Source organism: Sceloporus occidentalis, unplaced genomic scaffold (assembly GCF_023333645.1).
Source record: "Sceloporus occidentalis isolate IW3139 unplaced genomic scaffold, rSceOcc1.0.p SCAF_213, whole genome shotgun sequence".
NCBI lineage: Eukaryota > Metazoa > Chordata > Lepidosauria > Squamata > Phrynosomatidae > Sceloporus > Sceloporus occidentalis.
The window spans coordinates 1,184,784-1,205,961 of record NW_028317193.1 but is presented as its reverse complement, the minus strand read 5'-3'; the positions used below and the strand labels follow the sequence as shown (position 1 = coordinate 1,205,961).

At 38.0% G+C, this 21,178-nt stretch overlaps 1 protein-coding gene across 1 annotated transcript in view; it reads left to right on the top strand.

Annotated features, from left to right (window-relative positions):
- The window catches only part of LOC149277505 (VPS35 endosomal protein-sorting factor-like), a 29,727-nt gene extending 8,988 nt beyond the window's left edge, over positions 1 to 20,739 (top strand). Inside the window, exons 20-32 of the mRNA XM_089502848.1 lie at positions 125 to 205; positions 657 to 719; positions 842 to 927; positions 4,184 to 4,264; positions 5,056 to 5,119; positions 6,967 to 7,065; positions 8,018 to 8,095; positions 8,564 to 8,678; positions 12,803 to 12,942; positions 13,550 to 13,715; positions 15,399 to 15,517; positions 19,456 to 19,602; positions 20,641 to 20,739. Of these exons, the coding sequence (XP_089358974.1) occupies positions 125 to 205; positions 657 to 719; positions 842 to 927; positions 4,184 to 4,264; positions 5,056 to 5,119; positions 6,967 to 7,065; positions 8,018 to 8,095; positions 8,564 to 8,678; positions 12,803 to 12,942; positions 13,550 to 13,715; positions 15,399 to 15,517; positions 19,456 to 19,602; positions 20,641 to 20,739 (1,338 nt within the window). The remainder of the gene's footprint in view (positions 1 to 124; positions 206 to 656; positions 720 to 841; positions 928 to 4,183; positions 4,265 to 5,055; positions 5,120 to 6,966; positions 7,066 to 8,017; positions 8,096 to 8,563; positions 8,679 to 12,802; positions 12,943 to 13,549; positions 13,716 to 15,398; positions 15,518 to 19,455; positions 19,603 to 20,640) is intronic.
- The last annotated feature ends 439 nt before the right edge of the window (positions 20,740 to 21,178 follow it).

Here is a 21,178-nt window from a genome sequence, read left to right as displayed (position 1 = left end):
TAGTGAGGTGACTTTCAAGAGCACTCAATGATTTAAATAATAAGAGCATACAGGCTGATTTACTAGTCAAAGTAGTTTCTTTTTGTTCAAAACATTTGAGAGTTTGACCATTGTTATTTTGTAGAAGCGAGAAGTGAACACAATTCTAGCTGATGTCATCAAACACATGACTCCTGATCGGGCGTTTGAAGATGCATATCCCCAGGTAACAACAACTTGATTCTGTCTTATTTAGTTTATTTAGTAAATAATAGATTGTAGTGGACCAGCATGAAAATCAATGTGGCTGTTGTGAGCAGCTCAGTGCATAGTACATTTGATGAATGCAAATAATAAGGTCACATCCACTTTTACCAGTGTCTGAACAAACACATTAGTGATCTTCTACTACAAATTGTCATCTGAAGGAAATTACATAGTCTCAGTCTTTCCAAATAGCCCCCATTTCAGATGAGAAGTCTTCTACTCTTTTTAAAGGTTGGATCTGCAAAGAGAAATGAGAAAAGAGCTGAGCAAAAATGAGATGTGGATCTGTGCACTAATGCTACGACCTGGAGGCTTGGTCTTCTCCAGGCTTAAAATCATTTTTGATAGCCAGGTGTAAACTCTTCTGCAATGTACAGCCAGTATGATAGATTTTCATTTTTCTATTCCAGTTACAGTCTGTAATTACAAAAGTGATTTCTCATTTCCACGACTTCTCGATCCTTTTCTCTGTGGTAAGTTAATGTTTCCATTTTTTTTAAGTGTATTAATAAAAAAAAAAAATATATATATATATATATATATATATATATATTAAATATATATTTTCATTAAAAACATTCTATTGGTGTTTCAGGAGAAATTTCTGCCATTTTTGGATATGTTCCAGAAAGAGAGTGTTAGAGTGGAAGTCTGCAAGTGTATAATGGAAGCTTTTATTAAGTAAGTCTGAACTTTTAGGTGTTCTAATAAGTGATTAAGGTATTAGTAGGTCTATCTGGGGTTACCCACAGCACCTTCAGGCTTCAGATGCACTGATTGGAATTGTAGGTGTTGGGTAGAGTTGTTCCCTCTTCAGCGTGGCCATTGAGAGGCCGTACGATGTTTGATGGAACAGTAGTTGTTGAATCCCCAGACTTCTCAGCCCTGTTTCAGCCAGCAAAATGATGCAACATGTTGGCAAACTCTGGTTTAGACTCTAGTAGCACATGGACCTAGCAGCTCGTACACCATATGTCTCCCTTGCTGCCTACTCAGTCTATTAACCTGCCAAACTGCTGTCGAGGTCTTTGTTTGTGAATAAGAAATGCAAAGCTTAAAAGTGAGCAATTTATTTTGTCTAATTCCCTTAACCCCTTAATGACAGCCCGTACATGTACGGGCTCAAAATGCATTGTTTTCAATGGGTTTAGGGACCGCCCATTGAACTTAAGGGGTTAAAGATACATTGTTTTGTAAGTTACCATATACCCAATGAGCTCTCAAACTTAGTGATGCTGATTACCGTACCACTTTAACCCCTTAATGACAATTGCCGGTCCTGGCACGGCACGGAAAAGCATGTGCTTTACGACAATTGACGTGCCAGGACCGGCACGTCTTTAAACGGGCGCAGAAAGCGATCTACTATCGCTTTCTGCACCCAAAAAGCGTTGCTGAATGCCTCGACCTCGAGGCATTCAGCAACGCCGCGACTGGCACGAAGGGGCCATCTCTGGCCCCTCCACGGGGCGTCAACATCCGCCATACTTTGTATGGCGGCGGACGCCCGTTTTAAAAGCGTTTAGGAGGCGATCGACGATCGCCTCCTAAACTTAAATGGTGTCGCTGGAATGCCTCGATCAGGAGGCATCCAGCGACACCAAACACTAACCTTTTGATGGGCTGTGACCGCTCCGGAGAGCGGTCACAGCCGCAGCTGCCGGCAATCTTCGCCATCAAGGAAGATGGCCGCCGTCCTGTAACAGGAACCACAAATTTTAAAAGTTCGCTAGATAGTCCAGACCATCTAGAGAACTTTGGCTCCACTTGCAGGTTGAATACAGGTACTGCATTCACCATGCAAGTCAATGGAGCCCAGCTTTCTAATCACAGTGTGATTAGTAAAAATAAATTAAAAAATAAAATAAAATTAATAATAATTAGAAAAAAATAGTAAAAAAACAGTAAAATGTAAAAATCATTTCCCACTGATGTCACTATCAGGGGAACCTCCAAGTTGAAAAAAAATGTTAAATTTTTTTTTTTTAAAAATAAAAAAAAAATATATATATATATAAAAAATATATTTTTGTGAGCAAGTCCTAAAATTAGCATATTAGCTTAAAACAATTCTCGCATGGAAAGAGTTAAAATACTGGCATATTAAATGCCCGTGGGGTGTCTACTTTTAAAAAATGTATGATTTGATGGGGTAAATTGAATGGGCCAGGTTCAACAACGTCCCAATTAACACGGGGGGGAGGATGGCCACACATCTAATTTCCAATTAGAAAAATGCACACGTACCAAATGTGGCCTTTTAGTTCCCCCCAAAAATGACACACCCATGCATGTGGGGTATCACTGCACTCAGGAGATGTTGCTGAACACATTATGGGGTGTCGTGTGACAGCGGCATATACCAGGAGCTGTAAATTCATACATAAAGTAGGTGTGTGTGGGAAAAATACACACACAAAAATATTACTGCAAACTTTGAAAAAATGCTGGTGGTAAAATATGTGCATGCAAAGAGTTAAAATACCAGCATTTAAAATACCCTGTGGTGTCTAGTTTTGAAAAATATATGGTTTTGTTGGGCACACTGAAATGGCCTGGCTCAAAGATGTACCAAATAGGGCATGGGCAGTGGATCCCAAATGCCAAAGTTCAACATTGAAAAAAGCGCATGCCCCAAATGTGGCCCTTTTGCCCCAAAACAGCCAGGCAAAATCATTCATGTGAGGTATCGCTGTACTCAGGAGATGTTGCTGAACACATATTGGGGTGTTTTGTGATAGTGACATATACGAGAACATTTTAATTCATACCTGAATTAAAATGTGTGTGGAAAACCAAATGCAAAAAAATGACTACCACAAAGTTTGACAAAGACTGGTGGTAGATATGGTGCATGGAAAGAGTTAAAATACTAGCATTTGAAATACCCTGGGGTGTCTAGTTTTCAAAAATATATGGGTTTATTGGGCACACTGAAATGGCCCGGCTCAAAGATGTAGCAAATAGGGCATGGGCAGTGGATCCCCAAATGCCAAAGTTCAACATTGAAAAATGCGCATGCCCCAAATGTGGCCCTTTTGCCCCCAAACAGCCAGGCAAAATCATTCATGTGGGGTATCGCTGCGCTCAGGAGATGTTGCTGAACACATATTGGGGTGTTTTGTGATAGTGACATAAACTAGAACATTTTAATTCATACCTGAAGTAAAATGTGTATGACAAAACAAATGCAAAAAAATGACTACCATAAAGTTTGACAAAGACTGGTGGTAGATATGGTGCATGGAAAGAGTTAAAATACTAGCATTTGGAATACCCTGGGCTGTCTAGTTTTCAAAAATATATGACTTGATGGGGTAAATTGCATTGGCCGGGTTCAAAGATACCCGAAATGGCACATGGGGGGAAGAATTACCAGATTTGGAAAAAATGGCTTTGAAATAGCAAAACGCTACCTGTAGCAAAAAAACATAAAAACATTGGGTATTTCTAAACTCAGGACAAATAGTAGAATCTATTTAGCAGGTTTTTTCATTACCTTTTATAGATGAGTAAAAGATTTTTCAACTAAAAGTTAGAAACAGTCATTTTTTTCTAAATTTTTCACCATATTTTATAATTTTTTTAATAGTAAATAATATGATACAATCAAAACAATGTCATCTAAAGAAAGCCCTTCTTGTCCTGAAAAAAACAATATCTAATGTGTGTGGGTTCAGTAAACGGGAAAGAAGAAAATTACAGCTAAACACAAGCAGCGCAGAAATGTTAAAAAGGCCATTGTCACAAAGGGTACAAAAAGTAAAATCAGCCTTTGTCTCGAAGGGGTTAAGTAGCAATGCATTTTACAGTTTGCTATAGGCCGCTGGACCTCTTGATGATTTGAGTCTGACTTGTCTTGTGATTCCTAGAACAATTGTAATAGACCTAAATATTACCGATTTCTATTATTTTGTAACCATTTTTGCTTTACTAGGCACCAGCAAGAGGTGACGAAGGATCCTGTTATACTCAATGCCCTGCTTCACGTGTGTAAAACAATGCATGACTCTGTAAAGTAAGTTTATACGTTCTACTACTGGGTTCTGGGGTGATTAGACCAAATGTGAAATTTCATTATGCGTATTTATAGCAGGTGACTACACAGCATTTACAAGAGTTAGGAGTAGATTTTGGACATTCAATGCCTGATGTTAAGCCCAGCCAAGTGGCATGGAGTAACGCAGTTGTTAAAAAGGCACGCGTTTGGTACACATGGGCTACTTGGCTACACTAACCACGACTTTACATGACAATTATTTGTATACAGCGGATTAGGAAGCGCTATTGCATTAGGGGGCCAGTGAAAGAATTACTGTAAGGAACTACATATATAGCCAGCAGAGCACAGAAAATATCAAGGCAGAAGAAACAAAAATCACTGCATCTCATCCACATAGCCATATATCAGACTACAGGTTTTCAAAAGAGTGCACTGGGCTGAACTGTCCAGGACATCTTCTTCAGCTTTGCTTTCTCACTACTTGGTCTACAAGAAACAACTTTATTTTTCACCAACTGTTGGAGCATCTAAGAGATAGTTGGAGAACAACTATGTTTCTCGGCAGGTTTTAGGCCAATGAAAGGATGTTTGAAGATCAAAGATATTCTAGTTCAACATCAACTCGAGCCATCCCTTTTAGTAACACTTCTGTAGGCAGTCATGACATCGGTGCACAGGTTTTAATGGAGAAGTTGTATATCTTGATAATGTAGTTGCAATGTGTATATTGTATATGAATGATGCTGTGACAGAATGAGAGAATCTAGCTTGTGTAAGAATGAACACTTATGTTTTTTTCTTTACAGTGCGTTGACTCTTGAAGATGAAAAGAGAATGCTATCCCATCTCATCAATGGCTTTATACGAATGGTGAACCTATTTACATCTTCTGTTTTCTACTTCACAGATAAACTAATTTACAATAAAATATCTTGCAGTTAAAGGTGCTGTTCCACTTATAAAAGAAATTGGCAAGATATCTGCCATTGCATTATTTTTTTAATACATCAAGAACACAAAAAAATTTTAAAGAAGCTTTTTGGTTTATATGGCAACAACCTATCAGTGCTTGCTTATATTTTTCATAAGAATTAAGTGCTTCTAGCCATGGTTTTCAATGAAGTTAAATGTTTAATTTAAAAAAAAAAAACTTTGGGGGAAAGTTTTGTACATTCAGCAGTATTTGGAATGATGTTTCTAATGCTGAATTTTACTTCCAAAAGTGTTTTTGAACTCAGCAATTGGAACAGCACGTTTAAATACAACATATCATATGATAGAACAAGGTGACGTATGCGTTTGCCACTTACCAAGGTCACCTTATTTGTACATTTATCTGTCAGAATGATTTTGTCATTAGCCCCAAAATAGTACAAAGTGCTGCTATGTTTTTATAATATATTCCCTGATTAACCCCTTAAGGACAGCGGGTTGTCCTAAAACCCATTAAAGATAATGTATTGTATTGTGAGCCCGTACATGTAGGGGGTAAGAACACTTTCTGTTTTTGTTTAAGCTGTTGGAAAATAAGTACACAGAATACTATTTCTGAAAGTAAATTTTGTTTAGATTTATGTTCGATATTTTAGATAAAATAAGAAATTTGTACGAATGCAAAATTTTTTTAAACTGCCCTTTTTTTTAGGTTATTCTAACTTCTGTAGAATTAGGTATGCATGCAGCTCCGCAGTATGTCAGTAGGGGGCAGTATGGTAACAGGAACCTTACTGTAGATTAATATCCCATCACAGGAGCGTCAGTCTTACACCTTCAATGACATCTTCTGCCTTCTCTAGTTTAATTCCCTACAGCAGTTCTATGTGCCTGTCTGTTATTATCTCGGAATAGTTTTAAAATATGCTTTTTGGTGCATTTTTTGTTCCCAGTAGAATGGGTTAAAGTGGAACTGTCACAGCAGAATCAAGTTTATTTAGTAAATAATAGATTGTAGTTCTGATTCCACCATTAATGTAATAGTTACAGAGATAATTGTGGTTTAAAAGTAAGGGGCTGTTTTAACTTACGAAAGCTGATCTAACACATCTCCTTCCTACCTTTTACAAAGACCGTCCAAAATCAATTATATGCAACCAAACAGGAGTAGCAACCTAAAAAAAGTGGAGAAATAAGTTAATGCGAGGGGGGAATAATACGTAATCTAGGATAAAATACTATTTATAAAACATGTTATTAGAACTACATGTTTTTGTTCTTGGGTATAACATGAACACTCCTTAGATGTCTGAAAAAGTGTATTGTACCTGAGGTTTTACAGTGTTCATCCAAATACTGAGAACTGGAAGGTAAGACGACTACTCCCAGTAGTATACGCGTGTGTGTGTGTATATATATATATAAATATGTATATATATATATGAGTGTGTGTATATAGATATATACATCTCATTTAAATGTGCACACCATTACATAGGCTTACTTAGTATATTGAACGAAGCATTAAAATATTTGGAAAAATATCAGATTTAAGATTCTACCAAACTTTGATCCATAAGCATTTTTTTTGAGTACTAGGTCGTAGCCGACTGACTGCATCTATTACAACATATTTTGGAAGTCCTCTGGGATTTGCTACGTCTTTTGAACGCAGTATGTTTAGGAAGCATCCTAGGGAACAGCGTCATTTATTTTTTTGGTTACAGATCATAGACCGCCGAGACCTGATAACCTAATTGCTTTTCCTTGCTTTGTATCTCAAGGTCTCCTTTGGGCGTGACTTTGAGCAACAACTGAGTTTTTATGTGGAGGCCAGATCGATGTTCTGTAATCTGGAGCCTGTTCTGGTTCAATTAATTCATGTGAGTAATGGTTTTATCCACTGGGGTATTACCCTGTTCTATAAGCAATTTACTGATCCATGTGCTGTAAGGTAATAAATATATATATTTTTTACTCTGGTGAATTACATGTGTCAGTGATATTATCCAGTCGCAATTATTTTTGGCTTCAGATTTTCTCAACATATCTTAAGCAATACACAGACGCAATTATTTTTGGCTTCAGATTTTCTCAACATATCTTAAGCAATACACAGAACCTCTCGGACACTGGAGTCAGCAAACTTATAAAATGTAAGAACCACTTTAAACCCCCCTTCTTCTTTCAATATAACGATGAATATAAAGATGTCACCCCAGATCTGTTCACAAAATGTGTACTCTGCTTTTAACTTTCTAAGTAAAAATCAAGCCGCTGCCACCAACTAGAATATTGAATATAAAATATTAATATAATTGTTATTATATAGTATAAAATAATATATATAATTTGAAATCTGAAGGCATTTTTTGTGGATTCGGAATTTGCATATGTAGTATCTCTCAATAGGTGGAACTGTGCCACAATCAAATCACTGCTCAATGCACAGGGGAACTTGGCCAAGATATTATGGGCTTGGCAAGATGTAAATTATATCATCATGGTTTATATTCTTGTGGACTGCCATTAGATTTAGATGGTTGAAGGAATTGGAAGTTAAACAAAAAAACAAAAAAAAACTTGTTTGGCTTTATTCCCAAATTGTTGTTATTCCCAAAGTATTTGGCCTTTCTGTCATTCCTCAGCAATAATTTTTCCTTCCCTTTTTGTGCATATTTTCTATACTTTTAACAAATATTAGGTTTTTGTTATGTATTTGTTTGTAGGCGTGAAATAAAAATGCAAATAAAATGGTAACTGAAATGTAAGCTGATGCTTTTTTTTTAAATAGCTCTTAAATTCCCTCCGATTTCCACCATCTTACATTTTCAGAGTGTGAACAGACTAGCCATGGAAACCAAAAAGGTTATGAAAGGGAATCATTCCAGAAAAACTGCTTCCTTTGTCAGGGTAAGTGGGATCAGTTTTTTGTTTTTTTTTAGTGGGGGGTGGGTAGCCATTAACTGCCCAGGCATGGTTACCATCAGCTCTGGCCGCCATTGCAGTTTACATTCAAGCAATCTACTGCAAGTAGCATCTGTGCAAGAAGTTAAAGCAACAAGTCATGGATGCCAGGTATGTGTGTGCATAAGGTCACATGTATAAGGAAAGTCTTGAATGTATGTTCAAATAGCCTCGCCATGTGGTCTTTTTAATGATTGTTGGGAGTAGGAGTGCCACCTAGTATGAGACACATTATTGGACCTTGATCTAGGCCCAGTTTTGACAACCATGTTTTGCATACATGGTTGGCACTTTAAGGGTTAAAACAACAACAACAAAAGTGCAACTTGTAGTTAATTTTAATTCCGTTCTGCTCAAATCATGTTGGTCATGCAGGTAATATGTATCATAGCGTGTTCTTCTGTTTTAATGTAGGCCTGTGTTGCCTTCTGCTTCATCACCATTCCATCCCTGACCAGTATCTTCACGCGGCTTAATCTGTATCTCCACTCTGGCCAGGTGGCTCTAGCAAACCAGTGTCTTTCCCAAGGTGAGCATTGCTTAGATGTTTGTTTCCAACAAAAACAGATTACAGACCACTTTTGTCCACAATGGTCCACCATTTTTGTCCACAGCCTCCTGTTTTAATTTAATACGTGGACTGAGGTTAGTCTTAGTTTTTTACTGGCTTTGGGAGAAGATCAGAGGAGACTCATCAAAGCGCCAGTTATCTCGGTGTTGACAAGAAGTGACCTATTAAGGTTAGGGCCTAATTTAGCTTTTTTTCTATTTACCTAGAGCAGCACTAAAATATTTCACTACCTCAAAAATATCAGAGTAATTGTTATTACTGTAATGGTCCTATATACCGCCCAACATTTCAGAAGTTCAGGAAGTGTGACTTAGTGACCTATTAGTAAAGCATTTAGAATAAAAGAATAATATATCTTATTCACACGGTTTAATTTATAAATGCATTTTCTTTTCCCCTGTACACGTTATTGTGTGATTTAGACACACTATACAAACAAATATTCCAAGCTACTAGAAAAGCTGGTGATTAGAGTAAAAAACGGGCCTCTCTGTCCTTTAGGACACTTGGGAGGGAGGTATGCCTCCATATCAAGGGTGAGGGACTGATGTGGCCGAGTGTTGTGAGCAACACCCCCTCCGGAAGGCTAGCCAGGCTGTAAACATATAACAGAGCAAGATATGTGGCCAAGTGGAATTGAGGGGAAAAGGCCAATGCTTTTGGAAGAACACCATGGAAATTTAAAGGTACCGCTGAGCTATTGCATACATACGGAGCATATGATGGCTTGGGTGTCCCTTTAAGGCACCCCCAAAAAGTGCACCTTTTTGCATGCAGGTGACACAATTCTAACTTGTTTTAAAAATGAATTGAGAATAATGAGGCTCTTAACTTGGCGCACCACTTAGTGTCTGATACATACAAAGTGGCAGCCAATGGTCTTATCATCGTGCCATCCAACTGGGATGTTGTTGATGATTAGACCTTTGCATCAGTTGCTATAGTAACATTTTTTTAACTGTGCCCCACTCCATAAATGCATTTATATATTACTATGCTCCAGTCTCTGATCAAGAACATAAATTGCTCTGTGATTTATATGATTTTCTCTTTACTGATTGTAGTTGTGCGATGTTCCTCTCTGGTTGAGTACATTCCAGTTCCCGGTGTCATTTTGCTGATTCAGGGAGCTGACGCTGTCGTTTTTATGAAATAAGACCTCTGTTTGCAGGTTTCTTTGTGTTTGGACACTGTGACACGGGCGGAGAGGACAAAAGAAGTCCCTGCAAAGCACGGATATTTTGCCCATACATCAGGAACAAAATAAATTGCTGTAAAATCAGATGTGTGTTTGTATGTTATCTAAATTCTTCCCACGTTGGATGATTAAAAGTCAGAATAGGCCTTGAGGAGCACGACCTGGCCAGGATTTTTAGGATATCCCAGCCTGAGCCCTAGCGGCTCAGTAAAGCTGCTTGTAACTGATTGAAATCACATGTGTTCAAAGCAAGGAATTACTGAGATCCTGGCCAGCTTGCGTCCTTCGGGGCCTGGATTTCAACACCCTTGTTTTGGAGACACCCTCTAACGTACTCCTCAATCTTCTTGCACTCAAGGAGTTAAAAAAATATATTAATGTTAAGATTGGGGTGTACGTATTTTCTCTTTATATGAGAAGGGTCCCTTGACTACATGTCTGTCCCATTGAGCTCATTGTGTATATATATATGTATATGTCTTATCTTAATGTTCTCATGTCTACGGACCTTTGAGCAGAATACGCAATCGGGATTTCTATTGGGATTTTACTAATTCTTTAATATGGAGTCTAAATTATCCAGATCGCTTGTGTGCTGTGTTTGAGGTGGGTGTTACCGAGATCCATTTCACTGAGATCATTTCATATTGTAGTTAATATTTTGTGCCTGACGTTTGTTAAAGGCGCTAGACGACTATCATCAATAATCATGCTAAAGTCTTAAATGTTTTGGTAATCTCTCCCTACCTCCGGTGTCTAGTGATCTAGCATTTAAGGAGAAGGAGGGGGATCTTATTGCATATACGTCTTGAAGTTCCCTGATTTTAGGGTATTATGATTGATTGTCCTCAGCACTGGGTTGGATTGTGACAATGTCTGCTTTATATTTAATCACCACATGGACCATCAGTAATTCTCCCACTCTTTAAAAGTGGATAGTGTGAATGATCATATATGTCGGCTCAAGGCTGCCTATGTACATTAGCAAATTTTAATCCCTGGGCCTTGTGAATGTGTGACCAATCTACATTCACGTTAATAGAAAATGTACGTTTAAAACATCAGGTTTTTGGTCATCATAAAACCTCACATTTTTATGATGACCAAAAATGTGGTGGCAGAATTCATTCATCACGTAGAAAAATGACTGCAGGTAAGAATCATTCAGCCCATTTTTCTTGACTCAGACTCAATCAGTCCTTGTCTTATCAAAGATTCAAGATAGCTTCATGCTTATCCCATGAATGTTCAAATTCCCTCTCGTTTTTGGCCTCTAACAATTCCAACCCTCTAGTCATTTTGACCCCTCGTTCTAACACTTCTCCTCGCTTGTTTGGGTCGGAACATCTCAGTGTCTGGCTTCCACTAACCTACAATGTTTGTATCCAGGATCCCACACACAAACTGCATTCAAAAGTTTAGAAAGCTTTCCGTTTCCTTGACGACGGCCTATCAGTGCTAGCTGTTGTGTCATATGACATTTAAGCATTCCCAGAAAAATATTTCATATATAGAAATTAATCTCTGGGATTTCTCATGTGCATTACAGCATAAATTGCCAACTTGGTGGATGTAAATCTGGGGCAATGTTTCCTATTGAATGGGTGATTTACACCGCAATCTAGTTGGGTGTGGAATTATGTATTTTTGTATACGGTGGAAAGTCAAGGTTACCAGATTATCCTTTAAAGCATACTGTCATATAAAGAAATATTATAATTTACATTAAGTAGTGCTGGAAAAAAATGTGTTTAATTTTTTTCCTCTGACCTACTTGTTATGTGAGTTTTCTTTCTAAAGTGTTCTAATTGCCTTGGCTTCTGCAAAGCTTTTACACAGAGGTCATTGAATCAGTCTTTTAAAGATATCAGTGCTTTCTTTTATTTCTGCAATTTGAGTCACATCATTAATACCAGCAACTTGTAGAGAGTACATAATATAAAAATGATAGTTTTGGGAAATAGTTCGTACCTATAAATGAAGCCTTTATTTTAAGATGAATTAAATATTTATAGCATAATTATAGCAACGTGGAAGTGCATGACAAGAAAGAAAACAAATGAAAATAGCAGTTCTCTAATGGTTTTGAGATTCTTCTCTTTGGCACTATGTTTAGGTCTCTTGGTATTTGTTCTATTTATAATGCATGAAATATTCATTTCTGTCCCATGGGTTGTTTTCATTACATAAATATAGAGCGTCTCGCAGAGACAGCTGCCGGATCACCCACACTTAATCCCTGTAACCAACATTTGATATCAGAAATCTTTGCGGCCTTTAAATTCCATGCTAAATGATTGATTCCGTAATAGAACACGCGTTTCCTTACGCAGGGGCAAGAGTGGAAGACTTGTACCGCCCGGGGTTTTGCCCACAGCAATGCCCCTGCGGTGTGTTTGAGTTTGAAAATGTAGCTACAAGGAGGAAAACTGTAAAAGATAGAGATTCTACAAGAGAAGTGAATGAGGATGGAAGGAGAGGATGGAAAGGCTTGCTTTGGTATTGGATTTGGCCCTAAGAAAATGTCTGACTCCGTGAAAGGATCCTATTCTGTTTGTATAAAGGTTGATGATTTTTTTTTCTCCATGGTCACATAACACTTTCTGAATTCAGACCCACTATGGGTTGGTTCCTAAAGGCTCCTAAGAGCCAGTTTAATGGATCTGTCTCCTGTAAACGTATACCGGTAAGTGACTTCCAAAGATGACTATGCCTTACATGTGCAATACGTTGTATGATATTCATGATACGTGTTATTTCACATTGGAGTGGCTCTAGAGCTTCCATACAGGATATATTTTAAATGAATCACTTCATTTGAGAGTGAGAGATCTTTGGTTTTTGCAATTCACAGAATTTCTTATGTTTCTATATTGGTCTACAGCCGATGCCTTCTTCAGAGCTGCTGTGAGCCTTGTCCCAGAAGTGCCAAAGACTATTAACGTGGATGGAAAAATGAAATCTTCTGAAGCCTTTCTCCTTGAGTTCCTCAGTAACTTATTCTCCACATTACTTGTTGTTCCTGTAAGTAACCAAGTTACAGTTAAGTCTAGTTCACAGAGGCACCTGCTTTCAAATGAAGAACATGAGATGTTTGGAGTACCACATTTCTCTATGTTGCACAAAAAAGACCTAGGTTTAACTTAGTATTTAGAGAATAAATCACCTGCAACTTGTAGTTTTAAAAGAAAATGGTAAGTGAAAAGAAAGATAATAAAAGTTGTGTAGGTGTCGGTTCCTCTCTAGGTTTCTGTTGGTACTTTGTTGAGAACCACAAGGACTCCCCGATAGACCTTCATCAGTCAGATGGTCCTCTGGCATATTACGACACCAAAGCAGTGCAGTGGTGTGGTTTGTCCAGAAGTCTGAAATAAAGTAATACTGAAATATAGTTAAATGAAGTTTGTAGGATAATCTAATAGAAATAAAATATTATAGAAGGACTTCTAATTTAAAAAGCGCTTACAGAGCATACCACAAACAATTCAGTATTAAAACGCTAAGTGTTTAATGAAGGGAACATGGCGATCTTCTTAACAGTAAATGATTATTGAACTACACCGAATGATTCTATGTATTCTAACCATTTTAAAGTTAGATTTTTACACCATGTTTCATATTCTCCCTGTAGGATCATCCAGAACAAGGGGTTCTGTTTCTCGTTCGAGGACTTTTAAATGTGATTGAGGATTATACCTGGGAAGATAACAGTGATGATAAAATCCGCATCTACACCAATGTTTTACATCTGCTTGCAGGGCTTAGTCAAGAGAGCTACCTCTACCATGTGGACAAAGGTACTGTGCAATTTGCAGAGGTGTTATCTATACATTAATGGGTTTAATAAATAAACTGTACGAGGCGGGTACAATTGATGGGTTGAGTTGGTCCTGGGAGGTACACAGGTGAGATGATATTTAAGAAATCCCTCTGCAAGACCCGTGAAGAGATTCTTGTCGGACCTTTTCAAAGTTAGAGTTAAAGGTGAAGGCCCATGGAAAACATTTTTCTCCTTGTAGAAAATGTAGTGCTAGGTTAGCAATGACGAAATACTGGTTTCATCTCATTTTGTTTGAATAAATGTGTACAGTCGTGGCGGCTGCCATTGTTGTCAGTCATGTGATATTTTGGGGGACGTTCCCTGCCCGAATAACAGTTGATTCTTCATGGCAGTGCTAATGACCCTTATTGTTCCATAGACTCTCATTTGTCCATCTGACTGAGCAATTCTATTATTTACCATAGACAGTACGATAAGGGGTCGAGGTGTTTGTCTAGTAGATTGGGCTAACAGAACAAGCATACAAATCGCTAATATACAGCCGACTGAAAACCTTATACAACGCATAAACTAGAACTGTTTTAGATGAAAAAACACTATTTTTGAAAACTTTTTAAAATTGGTGAGCTTAAATATTCAGTTTCAGCTACAGCTCCAGGTTTGGTGGGCAAACCTCTGCCATAGTGAAGGACTTGCATGTAACAAGCGGTGATTTGCCTTATTTCTTATATCAATGACAATAAGGCAATACATATTATATATTAAAAATGAAGAAAGGATAATAGTATGCAACTGCCAAAACGTTCGATACCAGTAACAAACTGGCACGGATAGGATTATTGTTCCACGAATAGCCTTCCGTTTTCAACCTTCATCAGTCACTGGGATGTTTCTGCTTGGAAGAATCAAACTTGGCAAGACCTTCTAACAGCTGGTGCTTAATGTTGGTGTATCAGTAATGCAGGGAAAAATAAAATGCTTTGTAGTTATCTAATCTCCCGATAACATAACACAACATCAGTGTGCTCGGCTAATCCTGACTTTGTGTTCATTGCGGTACCTGTTGTACTCATCTGGAAAATCCTAAATCTAGGAACAATAGCCGACTTATTTACCAATCCATAGAACAGTCAACAAGGTTGTTAGAACAGCTTTTTACTGTCGGTAAACTGAACTGTACACAAACATGTTGGCTTTCCCGGATAACATGATGTTGTTTGTTCTATAGAGAAGGGTTTTAGCCTTTTGAGAATTGTATGTAGTGCAGCGGGAGATGCTTATATTCACCTATCGGACAAGCTTTGGCTAAGAGGGATTGCCGTATGACTGTTATTCACGAAGAAAAACAAGTTAATAAACAATTCTGCTATTTGACATCATTTTTAATAAAACGATTCGCCAAATGGTCCTACACTTGCAACTCTCCATATGTTCTCATCTCTGAAGTAGTTCGCATCCAGATATGAAACTAAAGGCTGTCCTCACACTTGTATCAGGTTGAGAGACACGATACATGTAAATGACTTTCAGTAATGTTTAAACTGAGGGGTATCTCATCAACTACAAGTTATTTCAGGATTATGAAACATGCCTAGTGTTGCTTTTAAAATGTTATTTTATATACCGGTATATTTTCCGTTGACAAAGTTAACTATGTTGAAGGCTTTGCTGATCTTTCTTCTCCATCTCTTCCCCACAGTTGATTCCGATGATGCTCTGTATGGTGGAGATGCCAAATTCCTGTCTGAAATTAACAGACTGTGCGACACTCTCATCGGGCAAATTCTGGAGCATCTGAAGGCACTTGGGAAGGAAAAGGTATATATATATTTCAGACAATTTGCTTGCTTATCTACAACAGTTCAACCCAATATGTGCCTAATGGAACGCCTTTGTAAGGCGTTGGATAGAGGTGTACAGATGTCTTTCCGTTCCCCAGCATGATGAGACAATCAGGGGGGAGATCAAAGGCCTTCCCCAAACTGTCCATGATCCCCAAAGCCTACAAAGCCTGAAAATTGGGACTGTCCCTGGAAAAATTGGGCAGTTTGGAGGCATGCACATGGCTGCTTCTTAGCTAGTGTGTAATCCAGTAGCATCCATCCTTTAAGTATGTTTCAGTTAGACAATATTAATTCCCCTAAGTAGTGTGTTATTAATTAAAAATTTCATAGATCTTTTATTTTATTCTTTTTTACCTCAGTAGAAAATATGTTGTGCAATCTGTATTGGAAATTCACTTACCTTCTGTTAACCCTCTATTAATATTTAACCCTACTTTGCAATACTTTCAATACTTTTATCATATATTGTCTTGTATCTTGTGTCAAACGAAAGCATCCAATGTATTTATCTTGAATTATTACAAAATGCTGTTTAACCACACAAAGGTTTCAAGCTCTTCCAAACCGTAAGTTTTCCTAAAGTATTTAGAAACATCTCTTGTGATTTTGGATATGGACACATGAGCTTTACTTTTGTAAACATGATGGAAGCGGAGGGAATGTGTAACGCAAGTCATCATGGGGCGTTCCCCTTCCATCTAAATCTGTTCTCCTTATGATCAGCGTCTGCAGGAGAAGTGAAAAAGACGTAGATCCGTGGTCTCAAAAAAACGTGAACATTCGGTTATATTGATCATCGCCTCCTCATTGAGCTGCAGAGAGAATAATCGGTTATTTCATGCTACCCGAATGTTTTTATTTTTATTTTTTATAAATCATTTAGACTTGTTTTTCGTTTTCTGACCTCTCTACAGCCCATGTGGACTTCTGTAAAAGAAAAGCTTACTCTAAATACTATGTCTACATGATATGTGTGTAGTTTATATATTAAAGGAAAAGTTGGATGTTCCTGCCATTCCGCTAAAGAAGAATGCATATTAAGATACTCACAGAGTACCCTACTACACGTTCTTGCTGACGTGAGGTAGAAGCTGCAGCTGCTTTTTTCTTCCGTGGTATGACAGTTTAATGGCAGCGCTTGGGTACGTCACGTGCATGGAGATATGTTCAGCTGAGCATTTCTTCCACACGAATAATAGCTGGAACTTGGGGAAAGACACAAATGCGTATGGGGGATTCTGCAGTAGCCGCCCTATACATTTGCAATTAAAATTTAAAGGGACCATACAGTTATTGTATACATTAAAATAGCTTTAGTATCCCTTTTAAATATGTTTAGCATGTACGCTATTTAACTTGATCTTTAATAGTGTAAGGTCAACTTGCATGATGTTGTTGTGTACCCATGTGGCACTCGGGGAGATAATGTTCAATCTCCGCATGGAGTCCTCTGGTGAAATTCAGTCCTGCGCAGAGTCCCTCGCAGTCGTTCAATGTACAGCTGGGGTAATCGGTTATGATACTACAAACCGGGCTAAGAAAACAATGCACGTGCAGCTGTGTTTTCCAGCTCATGACCTAATCGGATAATCGGAAACAGATTGTCCTCTGACGCCCAGAGTGAGCTGAACATAACGTGAACCATGACCGTCCGTCCCTGCTAGGGGCTCCTTTTATGTCTCAGCTCCCTTAGGACTGAATATGAGCTAGTTTCGGTGTTCCCTCCATGCACATCCGCGTTTAAGTAGTTAAGATGTCAAATATTGCATTGCAGAAAGGTTATTCCATTCGATCCCAGTTAACTACTTTGTTCCTGGAGCAAAGTTATTTAGGAAGAAGTACAACCAACATATTGCGAGCTAATAATTCATCGTATTACTTAGTCCATGTTTACAATATTCCATGTTTATCTCATCTGAGAGTGTTTGGGGATGTTTACTATACTAAAAGTTTTGAAGCACTTATCCTGTCCATTTAGCAGAGGAGAGTGGTTACAAATATTTTTGTAATTCGCCAGCCATGTGTGCCCACTCTTTTCAGCATCCTTTCCAGTGCCCACCATTAGGGAATGATTGACCATATCTGACCAAATATGCTCCAGGATTATGAAAATGGTACTATGTAATCTAGAACATTAGTATCTTCTGTTAGAGAACACAAGATTAAACCTCAATCCATGTCTTTGAGCAGTAATGGGGTTTACGTGGTTCGTAGCTTTCCTGCTTCTAAATGATCTACACAGATCTTTCATCTTGGATAGAGTTTGTAAACAGGACACGCCACTTAACATTCTGTCACCATCTCCAGGGGTGGAGAACCATATATTGTCTTCTGTAGAACCCTCGCTAATAAACAATAAGATAAGTATTTGTTATGCTCTAGGGTTTTGCCTTAACAGTGCCAATCGGTTTGTATATTGTCCAGATAACCTGTTGTAAGGTTTTGCTGTAAATATCCATTACCCTAAACGTGTTTGTGTCCAATAGTTTACACAATCCCTTTTTATTGCGTAATGCCTGTGATTTGTTTCTACGCCTCACTATTTGTGGTTCCGATACTTTGGTCTGCGTAGTAGGCTGAACCCTGCTTCAAACTGGGGAATAATATCAATGACTTGGAGCAGTCCCGACTTCACTCTCTTCCCTGTACCCCCTGTGCTTAGGTGTTGATTTGATTGAAGAATGGACAGAGGCATGCCTATTGCCTTCTTGTCACTTTTCCCAATTCTACCCCATCGGTTTGACTGAATGATGATGGCACCTAAGAACTTTAAGAACGAAAGCCCTCCTAGCCTAGTTATGGGGGTACAGGGCCACCTATCCACCTTTTGGGTGCCAGTAAAATGAATTGGGCACCCTTCTGGCAACCAAAGGTTGCTGCAAAAACTGTCAATTAATTAAAGAAAGAAACCCATCCAAATATATTAACCATAACAGATCCTGTGGGAGTCTAATTTATAGAATTAAGAATTATGAAAACCTAACCCACTAACTTACGCTCGTTGTATAGACGAGCTTTTTTTTTTTTTATTTGTGCTCTCTCGTTGTTTTAATATTCGTCACATCTGATTCTCCAATTAATGAGTTAATGATCCAGATCTAATTATTCATTGTGTTGCCCTCGGGCTCTTGTTGTATCAGGTCAGCTCCTATGGCACTTAGCCATTATATTACGGTGGATAGACACTGCATACTTAAATTGAACCTGAATCGAGTGGACCACCTCCGCTCCAGCTCCACCTTTCCAGCACCAGCTCATGAAGGCTTGCGTATAGATTTAGTTTTGCTGACGGTGATGAGTGTTCCCATTTTCTTTGCCTTGTCAGTGCTAATGCTTAATACCGGCTGCGGTGAATGCCTCTCGGACTGCGACATGTAAGCCGAGTCTGAAATAAGATCATGTAGGATTCTTGCAGTGACTACATAGGCTTTCTAAAGGCTTTTACACTGATTGCATTCTAAGTAGTACTCCAGCTTGCATATTTGAACCTAGGCGCATAAGTAAAGACTACATTTAAAGGCAATTATTTATTTATTCACTGGTTTATTTATTAATGGGATAAAAATACTCCCAAATTATCTAGCTGGTTAAGGCACTGGGGGGTTACAGCCTTGCCACAAGTTAATAATAACTGATTGGCTATAAATATTTCACAAGGCACAAAATGAAAAGCTAATATTGTAGATCTTTTTGAGCAGAACCCTCTTCACCTTTTCTTTTTGTAAATCAAAATTATGTGATGCAATAATAGAAATATTCTGTTTACCCATTGTACAGCACTGTGGCATATGGCAGCGCTCTTTTCATTAATTCAATAATAATCTGGCCCTGAATAACTTGTGTTAACATACATCCGACAAAATCGCTGATTAAACCTAATTTTAGTGAATATCTTCTTTATGTCCTTTCTAGACCCTAAAGCGCCAGAGCTCACTGGCCTTGCTGTTTTTCAATAGTATCCTTGCCCACGGAGATCTCCGAAACAATAAGCTGAATCAGCTGGCTGTTAACCTTTGGAATCTGGCTCAGAAACACGGATATGCCGAAACCAAAACTATGGTAAGAAGTATACAGGGCTTTGTCGTTTAAACAGTTTTTCTTGGTGATACAAGAAGAAAGTGGGCTAAAGAAATGTAAGAATCCAGGACAGAAAAAACTTTCTTGGAAATGTTGAAACATGAATTGGTAAAGGGATTACGATATTTTTCCTTAGACTGCCACTTAATACCAGGTCGAGTACAGCAAGAATTAGAAAAACCTTAAGAGATCTCAAAATAAGGGGCAGCTGCCCTGGGGCAACCACACTCAAGTACGTTAGATGAGCACTCAGGCCAACTAAAGCTCTCTATATATAGATTTCAAGAATTTCATGTGAACTTCACATTTATATAATCATTTTAATATAGTAATTTAGGTTGAGGAAAGACCTGAGTTCATCAGGTCCAACCCTTCTACCTATCCTTCGTGCCTTTGGTCCAAAAGAAGGCAAAAAAACCCCAGCTATTATTTTGCCACATGGGGGGGGATCCTTCTTGATTGCAAAAGCTCTAAAATATTCATGTTATATTCTATGATTTATAGCCCTAATTAAAATTAGCTTATGGTAAATGTACATAGGGGTGACATTCTACAGATGTGACATCTTACAAAGATGACCTAAGCCATGTTTAATGCATACATTTGAGGTGTCCCTTTTAAGTGCATGTAAGAATTATTTAATTAACATGATCAGCTTGAAATAATCAGATATGGTGGGATGATTGCAGTTTTAGTATGTTGAATATTCATCACCATGAATGTATTTTGAATAATCATGATCTTAAAATACACAGCTAAATTTAAAAACAAAAACAAAAAACAGTGCTGTGTATATTTTTTATTAGTGGATTATTTGAGTTTATAAATGGTTACCTAGTTACGAGTTTTTTGGATCACGTGACCTTACTTTCTGAAAACCTTTTGTAAGTGTTCTTTAGATCAAGTAAAGTACAATTTACAGAATATTCCACACTACTGTAATATTAAGAAACTGTATCCCTAAATGTATGGATGTTTATGGTTTTACATAAAGTTCTTTTTTTTTTTTGTGTAAATCAGGTTAAAACCTTGGAGTACATCAAGGGAAGAAGTAAACAGCCTGAATCAAGTCATTTGAATGACCTGGTCATCAGACTTCCACTACAGTCTCGAACATAAAGCCTGGGATCAGGACTGTCAAACATCCCCCTCAATGAGCTTCTCCCTGGTGTTTGTTTGATCCAAACCCTTCCATTTTTTTTAGTATTGCATGAAGACAAAGACCGTTTATGTCAGCGATCTCATCAATGTACTTAAAATGGACCCAAACGAAAAGTGTACTTTTCACGCATCAACTGCTATCAGGAGGACAAATTCTAGGGCGCTTTCAGTCCTCTTAATCATCTGTGCCTTTCTTCACATTCTGTCTAAAAAAAGAAAAAAAGCACCTCAATCATAGATTGTGCCATTGTGTATGCTTTTTCTGCCTTCAATTTGATCAATGTTTATGAACCACAGTGATCCCTACGCTCCCTACGATTCATTGAACCTGGTGCTGGTATTTTGACCATGTAGTCAAACCGATATGATGTACAGAAGGTGCACATACCAGCTTCTA